This window comes from Ranitomeya variabilis, chromosome 1, assembly GCF_051348905.1.
Source record: "Ranitomeya variabilis isolate aRanVar5 chromosome 1, aRanVar5.hap1, whole genome shotgun sequence".
Lineage (NCBI taxonomy): Eukaryota > Metazoa > Chordata > Amphibia > Anura > Dendrobatidae > Ranitomeya > Ranitomeya variabilis.
In genome coordinates, this window is record NC_135232.1 from 226,130,016 (window position 1) to 226,151,756 (window position 21,741).

A 21,741-nucleotide genomic window follows, 5' to 3' on the forward strand; every position below is an offset into this window, starting at 1 on the left:
TACCTCATCCTCCATACTGTGGGCGCTGTATTCAGGGTTCTTCTAATCCTCCAATCCTTCTATTTGGATATTTTTCTGACACATTCACATGCTTCAGAAAAAAATCCCTGCAGAATAATAATGCCACGTATTTAAATAAAAATAAAAATTTATAGCATGTGTGATTGATACTGATTCTGTACTGTAAAACAGACTGTTGCCATTGAATTACAATTAAATATGGAGTTTCAGCAGTGGATTCTTACTGTGTTAATATTGTGAAATTATAATATCTTGATGGATATCTGCTAAAATAATTTTTTTATGGCCACTGCTTTACAGGGAGCAGCCACCACCCAAGAATTCTATGCCAAGAACTCCCGCTGGACGGAAGGTCTGATCTCCGCATCAAAGGCTGTGGGCTGGGGAGCCACCCAACTCGTGTAAGGATCTCACCCTCTTCATATAATTTTGATGTATTAATTTGTACATACAAAACTGGTTTTCCGTTATTGATGATTGATGTCCATTATTTTTCTTTGTAAAGTAATGACTATCTAGTTTCTGAAGCTTGTTTGCTGTGTTACAGGGAGTCTGCAGATAAAGTCGTGCTCCATAAAGGGAAGTATGAAGAGTTGATTGTCGGATCCCATGAGATTGCTGCCAGTACAGCACAACTGGTGGCTGCATCCAAGGTAACACTGTCAGTATAAGAAGCGAGAAATAGTTAAAGACACATGATTTGTAGGCAAGTCATAAAGTACCGTATTTTTCGGACCATATGACGCACCTGACCATAAGACACACCTCAAATTTTCAGAAGGAAAATAGGGAAAAAATCTTGTGTCACATGGGAGTCCTTCTTAGTCTGAATTCATCTTACGGGGATGTGGGTGGGGAATCTGCAGCGCTGGTGGAGTGGGGTCACAGGAGGTGTTTGGTGGCCCGGCGATGATCTGACTCCCATCCCAGACTGGTTCGGTGGTGCTGGAGCTCCGCTGACATCTTGTGAAAGCACGGAGACCCCGCACATCCATTGCTACAATGTGGTGGCCTTCGGGGAAATGGCCTGAGCTTGCTAACCAAAAGCCATTCTTTATTCATCACATCCACCTTAAGATATCCCCATTCTACCAGTTATACCTATTATCCCGTCACCAGCTGGTCTTTCTTACACCTCTATTTATACTACCTTTAATATAAAATTGTCCTACCTCAACCGTGACTTCTAGTTTTTGGAAATGCCTTCCTCTAAAAATAAGTTAATTGTTTATATATTTTTTTCCTTCACTGCCTGGTTGGTCGGTTGCACCTTTCTGTTAATATATTGTAAGGTAATAACATTGAATATGTTTCTTTGATTCTGTATGATCATTATTCTTCAATAAAATTAAAGGCTGTCAGCAGCTTTTTCTGTATAATCTGATGACTGCATAAGGTAATGGTTAAAACGCAGATTTGTTTCTCTTATTAAGCTTGTGGTTTTTTTTGCTTGCAATGACTGTTAAGCACCAGGAACTTATCATTGCTGGGACCCGGCAACGCATACATCCTAGTTCAACACGCTTCATCCTGTGATAGGCAGCTCACTGTGTATGGACATTGTATATACAGAGCACGGTGTGGGGGGTCAGCTTCCTCAGATCTGCTTTATTGCTAAATCTATGAGATCTCTGTGTCAGAACTGATGCACTGAGTAAACTAAAATGACACATATAATCAAAAAGAAATGACCTAGTCACAAATGGCACTTCCAAAATAACATACTACCTACAAATAAACTGAAGCATATGCCAAGTAAAAATTCCCAATTTATTTATTTTTTTTGTAATTTAACAAATATTGACACACAACTATTTAAAAAGATTCAGTGGATGAATACACACATATGGACCGGAGAACACAGGACTTAATATACCCATGCCATAAACATATTCAAAAAAAGGATGAATATCTAGAGTATATAAAGAAAAACCTCTTTTTAGGGTTCCTCAGAGAGGGCTACCTTACATATGCAGCATAGCTTTCTTGAATGTTAATCAATGTTATATAATTCAATATATTTCTCCTTGCAAACAGTGCTTTTGGACTTATATGTCAGCCAGATTTGGTATTCAATATAACATTCATAAAGTATAGATACATAAATAAGGAAAAGAGTTTTCCCATACAGCTCTATTTAGATGCCCATATAGGTTATGGCTCTATGTAAAAACCTTTGTGGCTCCTCACAGCAAAATTGTCTACATAATTATAAGATTGCTTGCTATCTCTACATCCAAAATAAAGAACATTAAAGTGCATAGTGCTAAATAATGTTCAATATTAGTGCAAAACATGCTTTAGAATACTTCCGGAGATAAAACCACATTGTAAGGTGCAAAAGCGAGCTACTAAATATGACAGCAATCAAATAAGTTGCTACACCCCCATCAGAAGAAGCTAACGCAAAACGCGCGTCTGAACACTCCCTGCTAACCAGGTCATGTATACCCCTTGAAGTTAGTTGATTTGCTTCCTCCTTCGTGTGTAGCTGACTATGGCAAACCTTCAGTAGCATGTTTGCACCTTAACCACTGCACCTTAACCTAATTTTATGTCCTCCTTATTTGATTGCTGTCATATTTAGTAGCTTGTTTTTGCACCTTACAATGTGGTTTTATCTCTGCAAGTCAGTCATTATTTATCGTGGCTTCTAAGGGGTTACATGGCCTCATAGTTCTATACTTACAATGGAGGGCAGGAGGGGGTTGAAGTGAAGAATAAAATGAGTCACAAGCTGGATTATTTGATGAAATTACCATTTTCACAAATAAGAAAAGTGTTTTCTCTAGATGAGGACAAACAAACAAAAAATCATACACAGAGAGGGATGACTTTACATTATACGACTTTCTTTTCTTGGAATGCTCTGTCCTTTTACTACAGTTAACACTGCATATTTGTCAAAATGATTATGTGGCAGCAAAAAGTGCCCCAAAATATCCTTTTATGAAGCGGATTATGTGTCTACAGGTGAAGGCTGATAAAGACAGCAAGAATCTGGGAAAGCTGCAGCAGTGCTCTCGTCGTGTCAATGAGATGGCAGCGAATGTGGTGGCATCCACAAGATCAGGCCAAGAGCAGATTGAAGAGAAAGGTAGTTTGTCTAGTATGTGGTCTTGAATTGGGATGTTTGAAATGTATTCCTATGAGATCACTAATGACTAGTGATGAACAAGTGTACTCAATGCTCGGGTTTTCCTGAGCACGCTCGGGTGGTCTCCGAGTATTTGTTAGTGCTCGGAGATTTAGTTTATGTTGACGCAGCTGCATGATTTGCGGCTTCTGGACAGCCTGAATACATGTGGGGGTTGCCTGGTTGCTAAGGAATCCCCACATATATTCAAGCCATCTAGCAGCCGCAAATCATGCAGCTGCATCAACAAAAACTAAATCTCCGAGCACTCACAAATACTCGGAGACCACCCGAGCGTGCTAGGAGAAACCCGAGCAACGAGTATACTCGCTCATCACTACTAATGACCTTTCCCTTTAGATACCATGGACTTCTCTGGAATGTCTCTCATCAAGCTAAAGAAGGAAGAAATGGAAAGCCAGGTAATGTGCAGTCTCTATGGACATCACATGTAGGAATGCTCTGCTTTCCCTAAAAAATCCTGTATATGAAGTCCTCATGAGTAGGAGGAAAAGTGAATGAATTGCTTCTTAAAGTGACCCTCAACCCTGGCACTAAGCATTTAATTAGTACACATTGTTTGCTTCCTACTGCCTCCTCCACTAAACCTGGCAGTCTGGTATTTCTGATGGCCACTGTAGAGGCATGGGGAGCACATTGCGAAGTCTGAACCATGCCTTTTCTGCCTTTATTTTGCTATGTAGTCATGGTTTAGATTTCTGCTTCTTCTGCTCCCTATGCCACTGCATGGTCACTTTTAAATCAAACCTCTCCCCATAGAGGGTGGAGGGGGGTGGGGTATCTGGTCCTTTAAAAGTGATAGCATATCTCTAGGAGAGGCCATGAATATTTGCAGGGAGTGGCAATAGATGCACCCCACCAGTCTATCAATAGCTGCTGCTCCTGATGATATAACTTACCTGCACGGACATCCAGCGCGTGTGTGTGTGTATCTATAAAATATATATGTGTGTGTGTGTTGAGCGAGTATACTCGTTACTCTGGTTTCTCCGATCATGCTCGGGTGGTCTCCCGAGTATTTCGGCGTGCTCGGGGATTTAGTTTGACGATGCAGCTGCATGAGTTTCGGCTGCTAGACAGCTTGAATACATGTGGGGGTTGCTTAACAAACAGGCAATCCCCACATGTATTCAAGATATCTAGCAGCTGCAACTCATGCAGCTTCGTTGACATAAACTAAATCTCCGAGCGTGCCGAAATAATACTCGGAGACTACCCGAGCATGCTTGGAAAACCCGAGCACTGAGCATACTCGCTCATCACTAGTGTGTGTGTGTGTGTGTGTATATATATATATTTATATCTATCATTATTTATATATATATATATATATATATATATATATATATATATATATATATATATCTCTATATATCTCTATATATCTCTATATATCTCTATATATCTCTATATATCTATATATATATATCTCTATATATCTATATATATATCTATATATATATCTATATATATATGTGTATGTATGTATGTATATATATATATATATATATATATATATATATATATATATATATATATATATCTTTATCAGTACAGACCAAACGTTTGGACACACCTTCTCATTTAAAGATTTTTCTGTATTTTCATGACTGAAAATTGTAAATTCACACTGAGGGCATCAAAACTGTGAATTAACACATGTGGAATTATATACTTAACAAAAAAGTGTGAAACTACTGAAAATGTCTTATATTCTAGGTTCTTCAAAGTAGCCACCTTTTGCTTTGATGACTGCTTTGCACACTCTTGGCATTCTCTTAATGAGCTTCAAGAGGTAGTCACCGGAAATGGTTTTCACTTCACAGGTGTGCCCTGTCAGGTTTAATAAGTGGGATTTCCAGGACGTCCCTCCTGACAGCACCACTAGGCGGTTGTCCTTCTTATCCTTGATAGGGACAGGAAACACAGAAGAGGTTAAATAGCCCCTCCCCACCTCCACCCCTCAGTGTTTTTCCTGTCCCTATCAGGGACAGACGCAGAGGAGAGTTGGCACGGCTTACCGTGCTGAAGATTCCAGGTAACCGGTCGAGCAGGGCTCCCGGAGCGACCTCATCCCTCTCCCAAGGGCTCTGAACAGGCGGAGCAGGACTTCCGCATGATAGCGCTGACACCGCTGGAGGTCCCTCAGCGCTGGTTGAGCTGTGCTCCCGACTCCGGTGCATCCCTCTTTAGAGGGCTCTGCACCTTTTTGCTGCACCCGGATACCGGCGGTGATCCTCCCAACACACGCCAGTGAGCGCGCCGGGTTGGGCCTGCGGCGAGTGCCTCTGCAGTGGGCGTGCCGCGTTGTCGGAGCGTGCCGCGTCATCAGAGCGCGCCGCGTCATCGGGGCGCGCCGCGTCTCTGAGCGCGCCGCTTCAGGAACGCTGCAACCACCTATGGCGGACTTCCGGTGGCGTTCCTGGGCAGCTCGTGGCCTCGGGGACGCCGGAAGTCGGCGTCGGGCTGTATCATACAGCTGAAGAATGAAATTCCCGCCCATCAGCAGTGGGCGTTAGAGACCCGCAGTGATCACCGGCAGCTGAGCTCGGAAGGAGGACGAATCAGATGATTTGAAGACAGGTAAGAGTTCCTATTTAATCACGAACATCTGACTGCACACTGATCCTAGAGAGATGGAGGGTGCAGATCGTCCAGAGATCCTGTCCTCAGAGCTCGCCCCTGATCATGTAAGTTATACATAGGGGGATTGTATCACATTTACAACACAAGCTATAGGGCCTCTCCGTATCTATTGCAGGATAAGGAGGCATCCAAGCGCCCAGCGTCAGGCCAAAAGCGCAGGACAAGTAAATGCCCTCTATGCTCCAATAGGCTACCAGAGGGGCATAGGAAGAAAGTGTGTGATAAATGTATGGCAGGACTGCTTAAAGGAGAACAGACTTCCCTTCTGGATAGTATAAAAACTATGATCAGAGAGGAAGTACAGTCCACAGTATCAGCGCTGTTGCCAGTCGAATCTCCCCGCCCTAAGAGACCTAGGTGGGAACAGGATCTTCGTTCAGAAGAAGGGGAGCTTTCAGCTTACTCCGTATCCGATTCCATGGAGGGAGAATGCTCTTCAAATATCCTCCCAGAGGAAAAGAAGAGATATCTATTTTCTTCCGAACACACTGAGACATTACTACAGGCCGTCAGAAATACCATGAGGGTAGAGGAGGCCACAGAACCCCTTACAGTCCAAGACGAGATGTTTGGGGGCTCAGAGCTCGTAGAAGCAGAGTGTTTCCTGTGAATCACCATATTCAAGAGATGATCTTGGAAGAATGGGGTGATGTAGGGAAAAAACTGATAGTCCCAAGAGATTTCAAATATCGTCTGCCCTTTGATCCAGAAGAGACCAAAATCTGGGAATCCGTTCCTAAAGTGGATATACCTGTAGCTAAGGTCTCAAAAAAGACCGCCATCCCTTTTGAGGATTCCTCGGGTCTCAAAGATCCTATGGACAAAAGATCTGAAGATCTCCTCAAAAAGGCCTGGGAAGCGTCAGCCGCTATCATGAAGACCAATATTGCGGCTACCTCAGTTGCCAGGTCAATGTCTCTGTGGGTAGAGAAACTAGAGACCCAGATTAACAATAAAACTCCTAAAATCTTTACCACTCCTGAGGATAGCAACAGACTTTATGGCCGATGCTTCGGCAGAGTCAGTGCGGTTTGCTGCAAGAAACAATGCCTTATCTAATGCAGCAAGAAGAGCTCTATGGCTCAGATCATGGTCTGGTGATACACAGTCAAAAAATAAACTGTGTTCAATACCCTTCTCTGGCCTTCATGTCTTCGGTCCAGTATTGGACGAATTGCTAGAAAAAGCAGCGGATAAGAAAAAGGGTTTTCCGGAAGAAAAACCGAAAAACACGCCGTCCTTTCGTAAGTCTCAATTCCATCCCAGGCAAGACTATAGAGGGAAAGGGAAGGGCGGAAGATGGAACTACCCGAAAGGTGGTAGAGGCAGGGGTGCCTTTCAGGACCAAAAATCAAAAACGAATAAACAATGACGCCAACTTAGTGGGTGGAAGACTTCAGTACTTCCTACAGGGTTGGCAAAACATCACTCAGAACTCATGGATCCTAAGTTTAATAGAACGAGGGTACAAAATAGAGTTCAGCCAAACACCTCCCAAAAGATTTTGCCTAACTCAGACCCAGTCTTTATCGGTTCAGCAGAGGCTTCTAAAGGATATTCAAGAACTTATCCAGATAAAAGCCATCATTCCGGTACCCCATGCCCAGAGGTTCAGAGGACACTATTCGAGTCTATTCTCCATGAAAAAAAAACAAGCTGAGAATTCCGTACGATTATAAACCTGAAACCTTTAAATCGGTCAGTTGCTTACAAGCGATTCAAAATGGAATCCCTAAAATCTGCAATACCTCTAATCCAGAAAGGATCAGTAATGAGCACATTAGATCTAAAAAGTGCCTATTACCAGGTTCCCATCTCCGCCTCACACCAACAGTATCTCAGATTCGCAATAAAAAACCAGGGCCCAATTCTACACTATCAGTTCACTTGTCTGCCATTCGGCATCTCGTCTGCTCCCAGAGTATTCACCAAACTCATGGCAGAAGTGATGGCGTTCTTGAGAGAAAAAGGGATACTCACCGTCCCTTATCTGGACGACATCCTACTTATAGCAGACTCTCCACAACAGATGGAAGAGAACTTATCAACAACTATTTCACTCCTGGAACAGCTAGGATGGCTAATAAACTTCAAAAAGTCAAGCCTCAAACCCGAAACAAGGAAATCATTTCTTGGGGTAATCCTAGACTCAGTTCAGGAACATACGTACCTCCCACATCACAAGCAGGAGTCATTCAAAAAAGAAATCCAAAAATTACAAAAGCAGAAGCAAACATCCATAAGAAAGGCCATGCGGGTATTGGGCTTGATGACCCCTTGCATTTCCAGCATCCAGTGGAGCCAATATCACTCAAGACCCCTGCAGCAAGAGATCCTCTCACTTTGGGACGGCAGGGACGTAACCCTGGACAACAAAATAAGATTATCCCTAGATACAAAAAGTTCACTATCATGGTGGACCATAACAAAAAATCTCGAGAAAGGAAGGCCTTGGAGAACATCTCCGTGTGTAAACATTACTACAGATGCAAGTCACAGCGGCTGGGGAGCCCACATAGAAGAGAATTACTCCCAGGGGACTTGGCCTGTATGAGTACAAAGCAGGTCTTCAAATTACAGAGAACTCAGGGCAGTCTGGGAGGCCTTAAAGGCATTCCAGGGAAAGTTAAAAGACCAACACATCCGTGTCTTTTCAGACAACTCAACAGTAGCCTTTCTACTTCACCAAGGAGGTCCAAAGCATCGTCACTTACAAGACCTATCAGACACAATATTCTCTTGAGCAGAACAGACAGTCAGATCAATAACGGCAGTTCACCTGAAGGGAACCAAAAACCAGGTAGCCGACTTCCTAAGCAGACAGAAATTATGTCCTACAGAATGGTCCTTAAACAAAGAAATCTTCCTCCAAATAACCCAACGTTGGGGCTTCCCGGAAGTAGATCTATTCGCCTCAGGGAAGAACGCAAAGACAGAAAGATTCTTCTCACTAAACCCAGGAGACAGGCCATCAGGAATAGATGCACTGGCTCAGAACTGGGACATGAAGTTGGCTTTCCTCCATTGGCCCTAATACCGAGAGTATTGAGGAAGATTCAGGAGAGCCAGACATCGGTTATCTTAATAGCCCCTTACTGGCCCAAAAGGAGCTGGTTTCCTCTACTAAAGAAGATGTCCTGGGAGGATCCAATCCATCTACCAGCGGTACCGGACCTTTTGTCTCAAGGGCCCCTAGTCCATCAGAACCCGGGCCTACTACAGTTAGCAGCATGGATCCTGAAAAAGAGATCCTAAGATCAAAAGGCCTCTTGGAGCCAGTCATTGCTACTATTCAAAACAGTAGAAAACCGGTAACTGCTGCAATATACAGAAAGATATGGAAAAAGTTCTGCTCTGAGTACAGTTCCCGTATCGGTCTCTCACGGTCCAAATATTCCAAGAATTCTAGACTTTCTCCAGTCGGGGTTCGATAAAGGACTGAGGCCTAATACACTGAAGGTACAGATCTCAGCCCTCAGTTCCTTCTATGACTTCCAGCTAGCCTCCCATCCCTGGATAGTGAGGTTTGTCAAGGCCATTCAAAGACTTAGGCCTACAATTCGCAGTTCAGTGCCTCCCTGGGACCTAAACTTAGTGCTAAATGAACTTTGTAAGGAACCGTATGAGCCATTAGCTCAAGCAGACCTGAGAGCTGTAACATTTAAGGCTAGTTTCACACTAGCGTCGGGAACAACCCGTCGCTGTGCGTCGGGCCGACGTTCCCGACGCTAGGGTGGTCTCCGCCGCACAACGGGGGCAGCGGATGCATTTTTCCGACGCATCCGCTGCCCCATTGTGAGGTGCGGGGAAGTGCGGGGAGGTGGGGGCGGAGTTCCGGCCGCGCATGCGCGGTCGGAAAAAGTGGACCGTCGGGAGCAAAAAAACGTTTTTTTCTCCCGACGGTCCACTACCACACGCCCAAGCGTCGCAAAACGGACGCGACGTTTGGCAATGCGTCGCAAATGCGTCGCTAATGTTAGTCTATGACGAAAAGACGTATCCAGCAAGAACTTTTGCTGGATGCGTATTTTCGGCAAAACGACGCATTTGCGACGTATTGCAGTTAACGCTAGTGTGAAACTAGCCTTAGGCTCTCTTCTTAGTGGCAATAACGTCAGCACGTCGCGTTGGTGAGATCCAATCATTCTCTATTAAACATCCATACTTAAAGGTCCAGGATGACTGTATCATCCTTAAACTAAATCCCGGGTTCCTTCCTAAAGTGGTTTCAGACCTCCACAGAAGTCAAGAAGTTGTTATGCCTACATTCTGCCAGAACTTCAGTAATGACAAGGAGCGTTTTCTTCACGCTTTAGATGTAAAAAGGACAATTCTACTCTACTTGGAAATCACAGATAGTTGGAGAATTGACTCTAACCTCTTCATCCAGATGGCTGGAAAGAACAAAGGGAAGAAAGCGTCTAAAGCTACTCTAGCTAGATGGATTAAATCTACCATCACGGCAGCCTATATCTCGGCAGGAAGAACTCCTCCAGAAAGCCTCAGGGCGCATTCGTTGAGAGCAATCTCAGCCTCATGGGCAGAAAGCGCTGAGGCGTCTATGGACCAAATATGCAAAGCTGCGACATGGTCGAGGCCAAATACTTTTTGTAGACATTATAAGTTAGACGTGACGGTAAATCAACAAACTACATTTGGGAGGAAAGTCCTCCAGGCTGTAATCCCACCCTAAAAAATGAGTTATTTGGTATTTCTCCTGGTGGTGCTGTCAGGAGGGACGTCCTGGAAAGTAGGAATTAGTCCTACCGGTAAGTAGGTTTCCAGGAGTCCATCATGACAGCACCCCTTATAACCCTCCCTTGAGTTCCTCTCTGATATGTGATGTAAACATGTGTAGAAGGGAATTTCAATAGAAGGGAATTTCAATAAAATGGAGTTGCATCCATCCTGGTGTGGTACTTGGAAAAATCACTGAGGGGTGGAGGTGGGGAGGGGCTATTTAACCTCTTCTGTGTTTCCTGTCCCTATCAAGGATAAGAAGGACAACCTCCTGGTGGTGCTGTCATGATGGACTCCTGGAAACATACTTACCGGTAGGACTAATTCCTACTTTCTTGCCTTATAAATGGGGTTGGGACCATCAGTTGTGTTGTGCAGAAGTCTGGTGGATACACGGCTGATAGTCCAACTGAATAGACTGTTAGAATTTGTATTATGGCAAGAAAAAAGCAGCTAAGTAAAGAAAAGCGAGTGGCCATCATTACTTTAAGAAGTGAAGGTCAGTCAGTCCGAAAAATTGGGAAAACTTTGAAAGTGTCCCCAAGTGCAGTTGCAAAAACCATCAAGTGCTACAAAGAAACTGGCTCACATGAGGACCGCCCCAGGAAAGGAAGACCAAGAGTCACCTCTGCTTCTGAGGATAAGTTTATCCGAGTCACCAGCCTCAGAAATCGCAGGTTAACAGCAGCTCAGATTAGAGACCAGGTCAATGCCACACAGTGTTCTAGCAGCAGACACATCTCTACAACAACTGTTAAGAGGAGACTTTGTGCAGCAGGCCTTCATGGTAAAATAGCTGCTAGGAGACCACTGCTAAGGACAGGCAACAAGCAGAAGAGACTTGTTTGGGCTAAAGAACACAAGGAATGGACATTAGACCAGTGGAAATCTGTGCTTTGGTCTGATGAGTCCAAACTTGAGATCTTTGGTTCCAACCACCGTGTCTTTGTGCGACGCAGAATAGGTGAACGGATGGACTCTACATGCCTGGTTCCCACCGTGAAGCATGGAGGAGGAGGTGTGATGGTGTGGGGTTTCTTTGCTGGTGACACTGTTGGGGATTTATTCAAAATTGAAGGCATACTGAACCAGCATGGCTACCACAGCATCTTGCAGCGGCATGCTATTCCATCAGGTTTGCGTTTAGTTGGACCATCATTTATTTTTTTTAACAGGACAAGGACCCCAAACACACCTCCAGGCTGTGTAAGGGCAATTTGATCAAGAAGGAGAGTGATGGGGTGCTACACCAGATGACCTGGCCTCCACAGTCACCAGACCTGAACCCAATCGAGATGGTTTGGGGTGAGCTGAACCGCAGAGTGAAGGCAAAAGGGCCAACAAGTGCTAAGCATCTCTGGGAACTCCTTCATGATTGTTGGAAAACCATTCCCGGTGACTACCTCTTGAAGCTCATCAAGAGAATGCCAAGAGTGTGAAAAGCAGTCATCAAAGCAAAAGGTGGCTACTTTGAAGAACCTAGAATAAGACATATTACTCTGTCGCCTCATTGGGGGACACAGGACCATGGGTGTTATGCTGCTGTCCACTAGGAGGCGACACTATGCATAATCTGAAAAAGATTAACCGTGGCTCCTCTGCAGTATACACCCCTGGACGGCGTCAGCCTTCTCCATAGTTTTTGCTTAGTGACGCATAGGAGGCACACCTAAGATTTTTTACTCCGTGTTTTGTTTTTTTTCCCGACGGATTACAGATGAAGAAAAGTGGGTCTCCTGTGAGACTCCCGGCATGGCTCCTTCCTCGGCCTCCTATTACGGGGTGCCTGGTTGAAGTAGAGATGGCTATTCCCCATGCCGCTCCTTCCCCAGTCCCTCAGGTGCTGGTTCGAAGTCTAGACTCCCCCCTCCTTCCCCATTCCTTTTGGTTTCTGGGTTGAGGTCGAGGCGAGGATAAAGCCCCCTGAAGGTGACAACAGCACCCTCCCTAATCCCCCTCTGGGGGCATTAGGTTGAGACGCCTCAGGTAGGGCCTGTACAGGCAGCATTATACAGCTCCCAGCAATGGGCCAGCACACTGCGCCTGCATCCAGGGACCCCAGCCCAGCTGCGGGCTCCTGTCGGGGCCGGGGGGAGTGCAGGCAGGCATGGCACATACAGACACAGGGCTCCCTGCGCCCCTGTCTCTGCGGCAGCACCAGTTCTATACTGCCTCAGGGGGACCCCTCACAGGGCCCCCTCCCACTTACAGCCCCTCCGCTATCCTGGGGGGTCCGGTTCAGATCCAAACCCCCCGCCCCCCGGAATTCCGCGCCCCCCCGGATGACAAATATGACACTCTACAGTGTCATAAAGGGGGTGGATTGAGACAGAAAGGGCGCGTTTTTACACAGCTTTGCCGCCTTTTTTCTGAGCTCTCCGCCCCCTTCTCCCCCTGCCTCTTCTCCTCGGCGGCCATTTCTACTGCAGCAAGGATCAACCCTGCATCTCCCGGTCAGCAGGACCAGGCCAGTCAGTCTCCGGGGGGCACAAGACTGTGGATCTTCGGCGCTGGACCTAGGGGCATACTGGTGGGGTAAGATCACAGCTGGGTTGTTTTACTCAGGCTGTGAATCCATATTACCTATAAGGCTCCCCTATCGGTTTCTCTACCCCTGTAAGGTCCTCTGCAGCCAGCCCTTCTGCACTCTGTGCACTATGCCGGGCTCAAGGTCCAAGAGAACCAGGCAGGATTGCTATTATGCATTCTGTACAGCCTGCAGGACCGCTCTCCCCAGTGGCAGCACGTAACGCGCTGCCAGGACTGCATCCAGACTACTGCGTCAGAGCCCCAAGAAGCCCCTGCCAATGCCTCGGTGTCTAATGCCACGCCGGAATGGGTCACTCAGAGGTCGCAATCTATGACGCAGTCTATAGATAACCAAACCTCCACATTGCTTCGGGCTCTGCAGAGTCATGCCTCGGCCATGACCGCTACCCAGCAAAGGGAGAGCTTGACTCGGGAACAGAACGACCTGGCACATGCAGGTCTAGGTCAGGACGCAAGCGGACCCATAGGTCAAGTCCATCTGCGTCATCCCATAGCACACGGTCATCCCCTTCTAGGGAGAGACACCGTAGTTCCAAGTCATCTAGACCGTCCCCTTCCAGGGGCAGACAATGCAGATCTCCGGAGTCCCCGACCAGAGAAGGCCTCCTCCCCAGCCCACCACAGCAGGGGACGCCTCAGTGATACACAGGATTCGGAAGGCATCTGTGACTCCGACTCAGACAGGGAAACGGAGGGGTCCCTGATCCCAATCCCCCCCTAGCAATACAGCGCTAGTCGAGGACATAATCTCTTCCATCCATCGGGTGCTGGACATTTCTAATCTGCCACGAGAGGATTTCCTTTGAAGGACCTCTGAAGCCGCCTAAGGTTTTCTCTAAACCACCCAGAGTTTGAAGCGATCCTTATAGAGCAGCTCTCACAGCCTGAAAAAAAAATAAATCGCTAATCGCAAATATCTGGAGGCAAGGTACCCTTTCCCACAGAAAGACACCAAGCAATGGACAGATCCACCCGAAGTGGACCCCCCAGTCTCTAGACTAGCAGCACAGACTCTCCTTTCACTGCCAGATAGCTCAACCCTCAGGGACGCAGCAGACCGGCAGTTAGAACGCATGGCTCGTTCAATTTTCGAGGCGGCAGGGGCCTCCCTGGCTCCCACGTTCGCTTCAGTTTGGGCTGCGAAGGCCATAGTGGCTTGGACCAAAAATTTACAAGCTGGCCTCCAAGCATCTGCTCCTGAGCTGTCGGACCAAGCGGTTCAAATAGCAGTTGTATCAGATTACATGCTTGATGCAGCTCTGGATTCCGCAAGGGGCGTAGCGGGGATAGCATCAAATGCCATCCCGATTCGGCGTATCCTCTGGCTGCGAAATGGAAAGCGGACGCAGCTTCAAAGTCCCTCACGCACCTCCCGTATCTCAGTGGGTGACCTTTTGGTGAAAAGTTGGACACAATGATATCCAACGCCACTGGGGGGGAAGAGTACCTCTCTCCCTCAACTGAAACCTATACGCACTTACAAGAAGTGTAACAAAACCGATTCCGATCCTTTCGGAATTCCTCGGGCTGGTCCGTCTCGTGTCCAGCACAAAATCGTAACCGTTCCCCACACAGGGACAACTCATGGTCGACCCAAAGGTCGGACAAGACTTGGCAGTTAAAAGCAGGCCAGTCAAAGCCCATAGGAGGTAAACCTCAGATTTTTTTCCTCCTCATGACTCATGGACCCCGGAAGACATCCCACCCGTAGGCGGCCGACTTTGCTCTTCCAGCAAGTCTGGTTGCCTACTACAGAAGGCAGGTGGGTCAGGGAACTAGTGTCTTCTGGATACAAGATAGAGTTCGACCTCCAACCCACCGAACCGAGTCTTCCTCTTTGTTCCCCCAAAACCACCAGCCAAGGCTCGTGCCTTCCACCAAGCGGTTCCCTCGCTTCTTCAAGCAGGAGTCATAGTACCGGTTCCCACGGCCGGGGGCGCTTCTGAGGGTTCTACTCCAATCTATTCGTAGTCCCCCAAGAAAGGACGCAGCGTACGGCCCATACTGGACCTAAAACAACTCAACAAATATGTACGGGTTCGTCACTTCCGCTGGAGTCCCCTTCGGTCCATCATTGCGTCCATGGAGAAGGGAGAATATCTCGCCTCCATAGAAATACAAGATGCATACCTGCATATACCGATTGCACCTGCTCGTCAGAGTTTTCTCAGGTTCGCAATCGACCAGGACCACTACCAGTTTGTGGCTCTTCCGTTCGGACTCGCCACGGCTCCCAGAGTGTTTACCAAGGTCATGGCTGCCACCATGGACGTCCTGCACTCCAGAGGCATAGTAGTCGTACCATACCTGGACGATCTACTCATCAAGGCTCCTACCTTCAAGGACTGCGAGCTCAGCGTCTCAATCACAATCGACACTGAGTCGCATGGGCTGATTAGTCAACCTACAATGGTCATCACCAACGCTGAGTCAGTCTCTGACCTTCCTGGGAATGCTATACAACACCTCCAGGGGTCTAGTGCTCTTTCCCATGGACAAGGCACTGGCTCTCTGCCTAGGAGTTCGCATCCTCCTCCGCAAACCCCCTCGATCTCTCCGGTTTGCTATGAGTCCTCGGCAGGATGGGGGCAGCAATAGAAGCGGTCCCAATTTGGCCCGTTTCACCTCAGGCCTCTCCAACTAGCCATTCTCAAGTCCTGGGACAGGAATCCCTTTCTCTCTCGACAGGGAGTTCCGGCTAACGTCGTCAACCAAGAGGTCCCTGCACTGGTGGCTCAGGCCAACCTCGCTAGCAAAGGAGAAATCCTTTCTCACAGGTCAGTGGAAGGTTCTGACCACCGATGCGAGCCTGACGGGTTGGGGTGCAGTGCACCTACACCACTGGGCAAGTGGTCCCCAGTGGAAGCGACCATGCCGATCAACATCATGGAAATTCGTGCCATCCTCCTGGCATGGAGGGCCTTCCATCACTTGCTGGCAGCCTGTCACATCAGAATACAATCGGACAATGCCACCACTGTGGCATATGTGCATCACCAAGGAGGGACCCGCAGTACCCAGGTGATGCGAGAAGTGTCACACATCCTCCACTGGGTGGGAGGACACAGGCTCGGTTCTCTCGGTGGTCCACATTTCTGGTATGGACAACTGGGAAGCAGACTTCCTCAGACGACAAGGAATAGATTCGGGAGAGTGGTCTCTCCATCCCGAAATTTTTCATCAGATCTGCCATCGCTGGAGGACCCCAGATGTGGACCTAATGGCATCCCACTTCAATGCCAAGGTCTCCAACTTCATGGCCAGAACACATGATCCACGGTCGCTCGGAGCAGACGCTCTGGTTCAGGACTGGACCCAGTTCCAGCCTCTGTACATTTTTCCACCTCTCCCCCTGTTATCCAGAGTGGTGAGGAAGATCGAGCAAGATGGAGTTCCAACCATCTTAATCGCATCGGTCTGGCCCAGACGTACATGGTACGCCGACGTCGTACAACTTTCAGCAGACGCCTCCCCGACTGCCCGGATCTTCTATCACAAGGCCCGTTCTACCACTAGAACTCGGGGGCTCTCAATTTGACGGTATGGCCCTTGAAACCTGGGCTCTAACCCAGGCCGGGCTCTCGACGGATGTCATTAGGACCATGATCAGGGCACAGAAGCCAGCCTCTGCGAAGATCTATGACCGTACCTTGAAGTTCTCCTTTACCTGGTGCGAATCTCGCGGCCAGACCCCATTCCCTTCTTCCCTCCCCGAACTACCTGTTGTTTTTTTCTCCAATCAGGTCTGGAGGCCAGGCTGTCCCTGGGCTCGCCTAAGAGCCAGGTGTCAGCCCTCTCAGTGCTTTTTTTTCAAAGGCGCATTGCTACCAAGCTGCGAGTAAGGACTTTTCTTCAGGGGGTTTCCCGATTGGTTCCCCCCTACAGACGACCATTAGAAACTTGGGACCTCAACCTGGTCCTGACAGCATTGCAGGAACCACCCTTCGAACCCCTTAAGGAGGTCCCGCTCCGCCTTCTCTCCCAGAAGGTGTTTTTTTCCTGGTGGCAATCACCTCGCTACGCAGGGTGTCTGAACTGACAGCACTCTCCTGCAGATGGCCCTTCCTGGTTTTTTTTCACCAGGACAAGGTAGTTCTCCGTACGGTCCCATCCTTCCTTCCGAAGGTTGTGTCCAACTTCCACCTCAATGAGGAAATTTCTCTGCCTTCCCTTTGTCCGGTTCCGGTTCATAGAGTGGAGAATGCTCTGCATGCACTTGACCTTGTCAGGGCATTGCGTATATATGTGTCTAGGACTGCGTCCTTCCGGAGGTCTGATCCCTTTTCCTTCTTCCGGAAAGCGGCCGCAAGGGTCTGCCAGCTTCCAAAGCTACCCTTGCCAGGTAGATCACATCCATCATACAAGAGACCTACCGCCTTAAGAATTCTCTTCCGGCCGGTATTACGGCACACTCTACACGGGCGGTAGGGGCTTCCTGGGCCATTCGGCTCCAAGCTTCAGCACAACAAGTGTGTAAGGCGGCCACTTTGACTAGCCCACACTCGTTTACTAAACACTACAGGATTCATCCCCAGTCCTCAGCGGAAGCGAGCCTGGGTAGATGTGTTCTGCAGGCAGCGGTGCCCCAAGTATAGGGGCTTGTCTGCACAATATTCATCCATTGCTTCCCACCCAGGGACTGCTTTGGGACGTCCCATGGTCCTGTGTCGTCCAATGAGGCGACAGTAAAGGAGATTTTTGTGTACTCACCGTAAAATCTTTCTCTTAGCCACTAATTGGGGGACACAGCTCCTACCCTGTTGCCCTTTTCAGGCCGTTGTTACTGTTGAGTTTTCATATTGTTCTTTGAGCTTGTACATAGTGGCCTTCTTATAGGCATGTCTATGTCATTCATGTTACGTCCTCCTACTGCTTTTGCACAAAACTGGAGAAGGCTGACGCCGTCCAGGGGTGTATACTGCAGAGGAGGAGCCATGGTTAATCTTTTTCAGATTATGCATAGTGTCGCCTCCTAGTGCACAGCAGCATAACACCCATGGTCCTGTGTCCCCCAATTAGAGGCTAAGAGAAAGAGTTTACGGTGAGTACACAAAAATCTCTTTTTTTAGTTGTTTCACACTTTTTTGCTATGTATATAATTCCACATGTGCTAATTCATAGTTTTGATGCATTCATAGTCATGAAAATACAGAAAAATCTTTAAATGAGGTGTGTTCAAACTTTTGGTCTGTACTGTGTGTGTGTGTGTATGTATGTATGTATGTATGTATGTATGTATATATATATATATATATATATATATATATATGTGTGTATATGTACAGTATATATATATATATATATATATATATATATATATATATATATATATATATATATATATATATATATATATATATATATATATAATTATTTTGTGCCACAGAGTGGGTGGCCAAGTGTAAGGGATGCACTATATTGTGCATACAAGGAGAAAAACTTTTGTATACCAATTTTATCCTTGCGTGAAGATGACTGATCGACTTTTATAGCTTACAAGAAAGTGAGAGTTCAATACCCCTTACTTACCCATCTGATTTATATTCAAAACTAATTTATATTTTTATCATTAAGGTTAAAGTCCTTGAACTTGAGTCTGCGCTGCAGAATGAAAGAATGCGTCTCGGAGATCTTAGGAAGAAGCATTACGGAATGTCAGGAGTGTTTGATGAAGCCGAAGAAACTGTAAGACCACCTCAGAAACCTGGAATTCTGAAGAAGCCACAGTTGGCACAGAAGCCAAACATTCCACCCAAGACCGAGCACAAGGTATAAACTTCAGAAAGCCATTTCCTCCCAACTCTGAGATGTTATGTATCATATTAAGAACCTGAAATAATACTTATTACTGAACTATATTGTTTTTTTGGATTTGCCATGAATTCAACTAATACATTGACACTTAAAGGGTTTTGACACTTTAATAGAGCTGACGGAGTGTGTGATCACCAAAGGTTTATATACTTGTAAAACAAAACTTTTTTTTTTTTTTTTTTTTTAAATAAAGTGAATCTATCAGCTGATACATGCTGCCCTATCCATGGGTGGCTTGTATCAGGCACTGGCTGTATGATTTTAGCCAGGTAAGTTTGACTGAAATGTTGCGACGTTTCAGAGAAAAACGCACTTTAAAAGCCGTCTGGGACAGAGATCGCCACGTAAACTAGTCGGACAGGCAGGTCCCTGGCGGCTTCAACCCACCCGCTGTCCTGGATGGACAAGTCTCTGCCTACATGCGCTGATTCATGAAGAGGAGCAGTTAATTTCTGGAGTAAAGAACACCATGGCTCTCCATGAATTAACAGAGCTGTGGCACTTTCGCCCTGGTCCACCCATTTTGGCAGACCTTGGCAAAACTACTGTGAAAACTCCAGGTTATACAAAAATTTTTAGAATTTTCAAAGGGGTTTACGCCAGAATTGTGACATAATAGCTTTGATGAATTGGGACTTAAATGTACTCAAATGTTTTAGATCCTTAACATATTTTTTTTTAATTAACTACATGTTTAATTTACACACGCTTTTATTTTCTAGATTGATAAAGATGATGGCATCTATCAAGCTCAGTTCATCAACTTCTAGCTCTTGATTCCATGTCAGGATGGCTGTCCACCATGACGTTTGAGCACAGCTACATGTTCTATGGTGTGCAGGAAATACTGTAACGCCGGCACTTTTGAACCATTACATCTGTGTTCTATACAGATAGTTGCTCTTCTGATACCTTTGGGGTGGTAAATTTTAGCCTTTCCCACTCAGCTGCTTATTTATACTAGTGTAAGAAATCTATTGTTGGCATCTTTTTATTTAGGTTTATTTTATTATAATATTTTATTTTGCCTTTATAAAGAGGTGCAAAAGGGTGGTGCACAATTCTTCTTGTAAGTTATATATGCACCAGAAGACACCCTCTACTACAGACGTTAACCAAACTATTGCGTGGCTGGGTGGCATGTCCTCAAATGCCACCATCTACAAAAGTGTTTTGTCAGATTCCAGTCCTCAGCCCCCAACAGATCATGTTTTTAGAATCTCCTCAGTATTGCACAAGTGAGACAAGCTGTGGCAGTTCCAGATACCTTAATATTTCCATCACATGTACAATACCAAGGCATTCCTGAATAACTGTTGGGCGCCATGAGGACTGGAGTTTGGGAAACACCGATCTAGAATATAAATTAACTTGAAATGTGAATGTCTGAATAAAGCTGAGACCATCTATGCTTGAAAGACGTCCTTCTAGTTGAAGACCACCAGTCTTGTAACCGTTACTCTTTAGGTTCTCACTATTTCTACTTTGCCTAGGTGAGAAAGGAATGTCTTCTGTCATAAATAAATGTTGAACTAATGTAATTATGTTTTTAAATATTTTAAATTTCGAATTCATTGTGTTCTGTAGAATATTCCATATGTTTATTTTCTTGCACCTAAGTTTTTGGAGGAGGGGAAAGTTGAGTAATACCAATTGGGGGTGTAAATCACTTATTATAACAAATCTTAGCAATGCCTACAGGACTCTAAAATGGCATCTTTAGGCTTGAAACAAAAACAAATGTTTTGCTTCATGTTGGGTGTTCACTTGCTAATATGATCTGTGCTGAATTAACAATTTAATAACTGTCAGAATTAAATATTAAATCAGTACAGAGGACTAGAGTACCATTCTGGAGCAGAGGTTGGTGCCCGGCTTAAGGGATTGTGGAAAGGGGCTGTAAATAGTCTTCCACTGCTACAAACACATTAGCGTCATCTTGGATGTGTGTAGGTGAGAGATACAATGTCCAACTATTCTGCACACGCGTTTTATTGTTTTACCTATGTGATCTCACTTCTTTGTTTCCAGTTGGTTATATTCTGTCCGGTATCTTGTCATCCATGATTACGGGGCGGGTATGATGACTCACTGTGATGCTTTATTTATTTGATTTTTTTTTTTTTCTTTCCTGCCATTTTATTTCCAGCACGGTGACTGAAGATTGTGAATTTGAAGGCTGCATTTTTTTTTATGTGGAGTATAAGGGTATACTTTTGTTCACTAGCGATCTACCATCCATGATTCATGTGCTTTGTCACAGAACATTTATTTAGAGAAATGTCTTGATTTATTAAACGTTTTTTATATGCCATCTGAGTTACAGGGTTGTCTGTCTCGAGCAGTAGTCTTTTCATATCCTTGTCCTCCTTTTAGGCTGAATGTGTTTTCAGTTTTGTATCTTTGTACATGTGAAATAAGCAATAAAACTTTAAGTCTATTTTATGTGTAAATATTTTATGTTTGAGTATGTACTGGTATGTGTGACAGATTATTTTCCCCATAAACTTCAAATAGAAATGAAATACATGATTTATGATGTGGAACTAATGCCAAATTGCCGGTTTCCACAGGATTCCATTTTGGCATTTTATTATGGTACTACATTTTACCAACAATCTGGTACCTCAATAGATGATTTGGAAAGTAAAATGAGTAAAGACACTAGTGCCCAAGAGGAGATGGACAGTGCTGAAAGCGGCTGACAGAAAAACAGGTCCTTTGTGGCAAACCCCATAGAGAAAGGTGATCAAATACAAACTGGATACTGTTGCGCTAAACAGCAGGTGGATGGACATGGGGAGGAAAAAAGA

At 45.7% G+C, this 21,741-nt stretch overlaps 1 protein-coding gene across 1 annotated transcript in view; it reads left to right on the plus strand.

The window, feature by feature from the left end:
- HIP1R (huntingtin interacting protein 1 related) overlaps positions 1-21,368 on the plus strand; it is a 196,494-nt gene extending 175,126 nt beyond the window's left edge. The window contains exons 27-32 of the mRNA XM_077293172.1: positions 322-422; positions 569-674; positions 2,995-3,118; positions 3,518-3,579; positions 18,689-18,883; positions 19,651-21,368. Coding sequence (XP_077149287.1) covers positions 322-422; positions 569-674; positions 2,995-3,118; positions 3,518-3,579; positions 18,689-18,883; positions 19,651-19,698 — 636 coding nt within the window. The 3' untranslated portion in view covers positions 19,699-21,368. The remainder of the gene's footprint in view (positions 1-321; positions 423-568; positions 675-2,994; positions 3,119-3,517; positions 3,580-18,688; positions 18,884-19,650) is intronic.
- Positions 21,369-21,741: the final 373 nt, after the last annotated feature.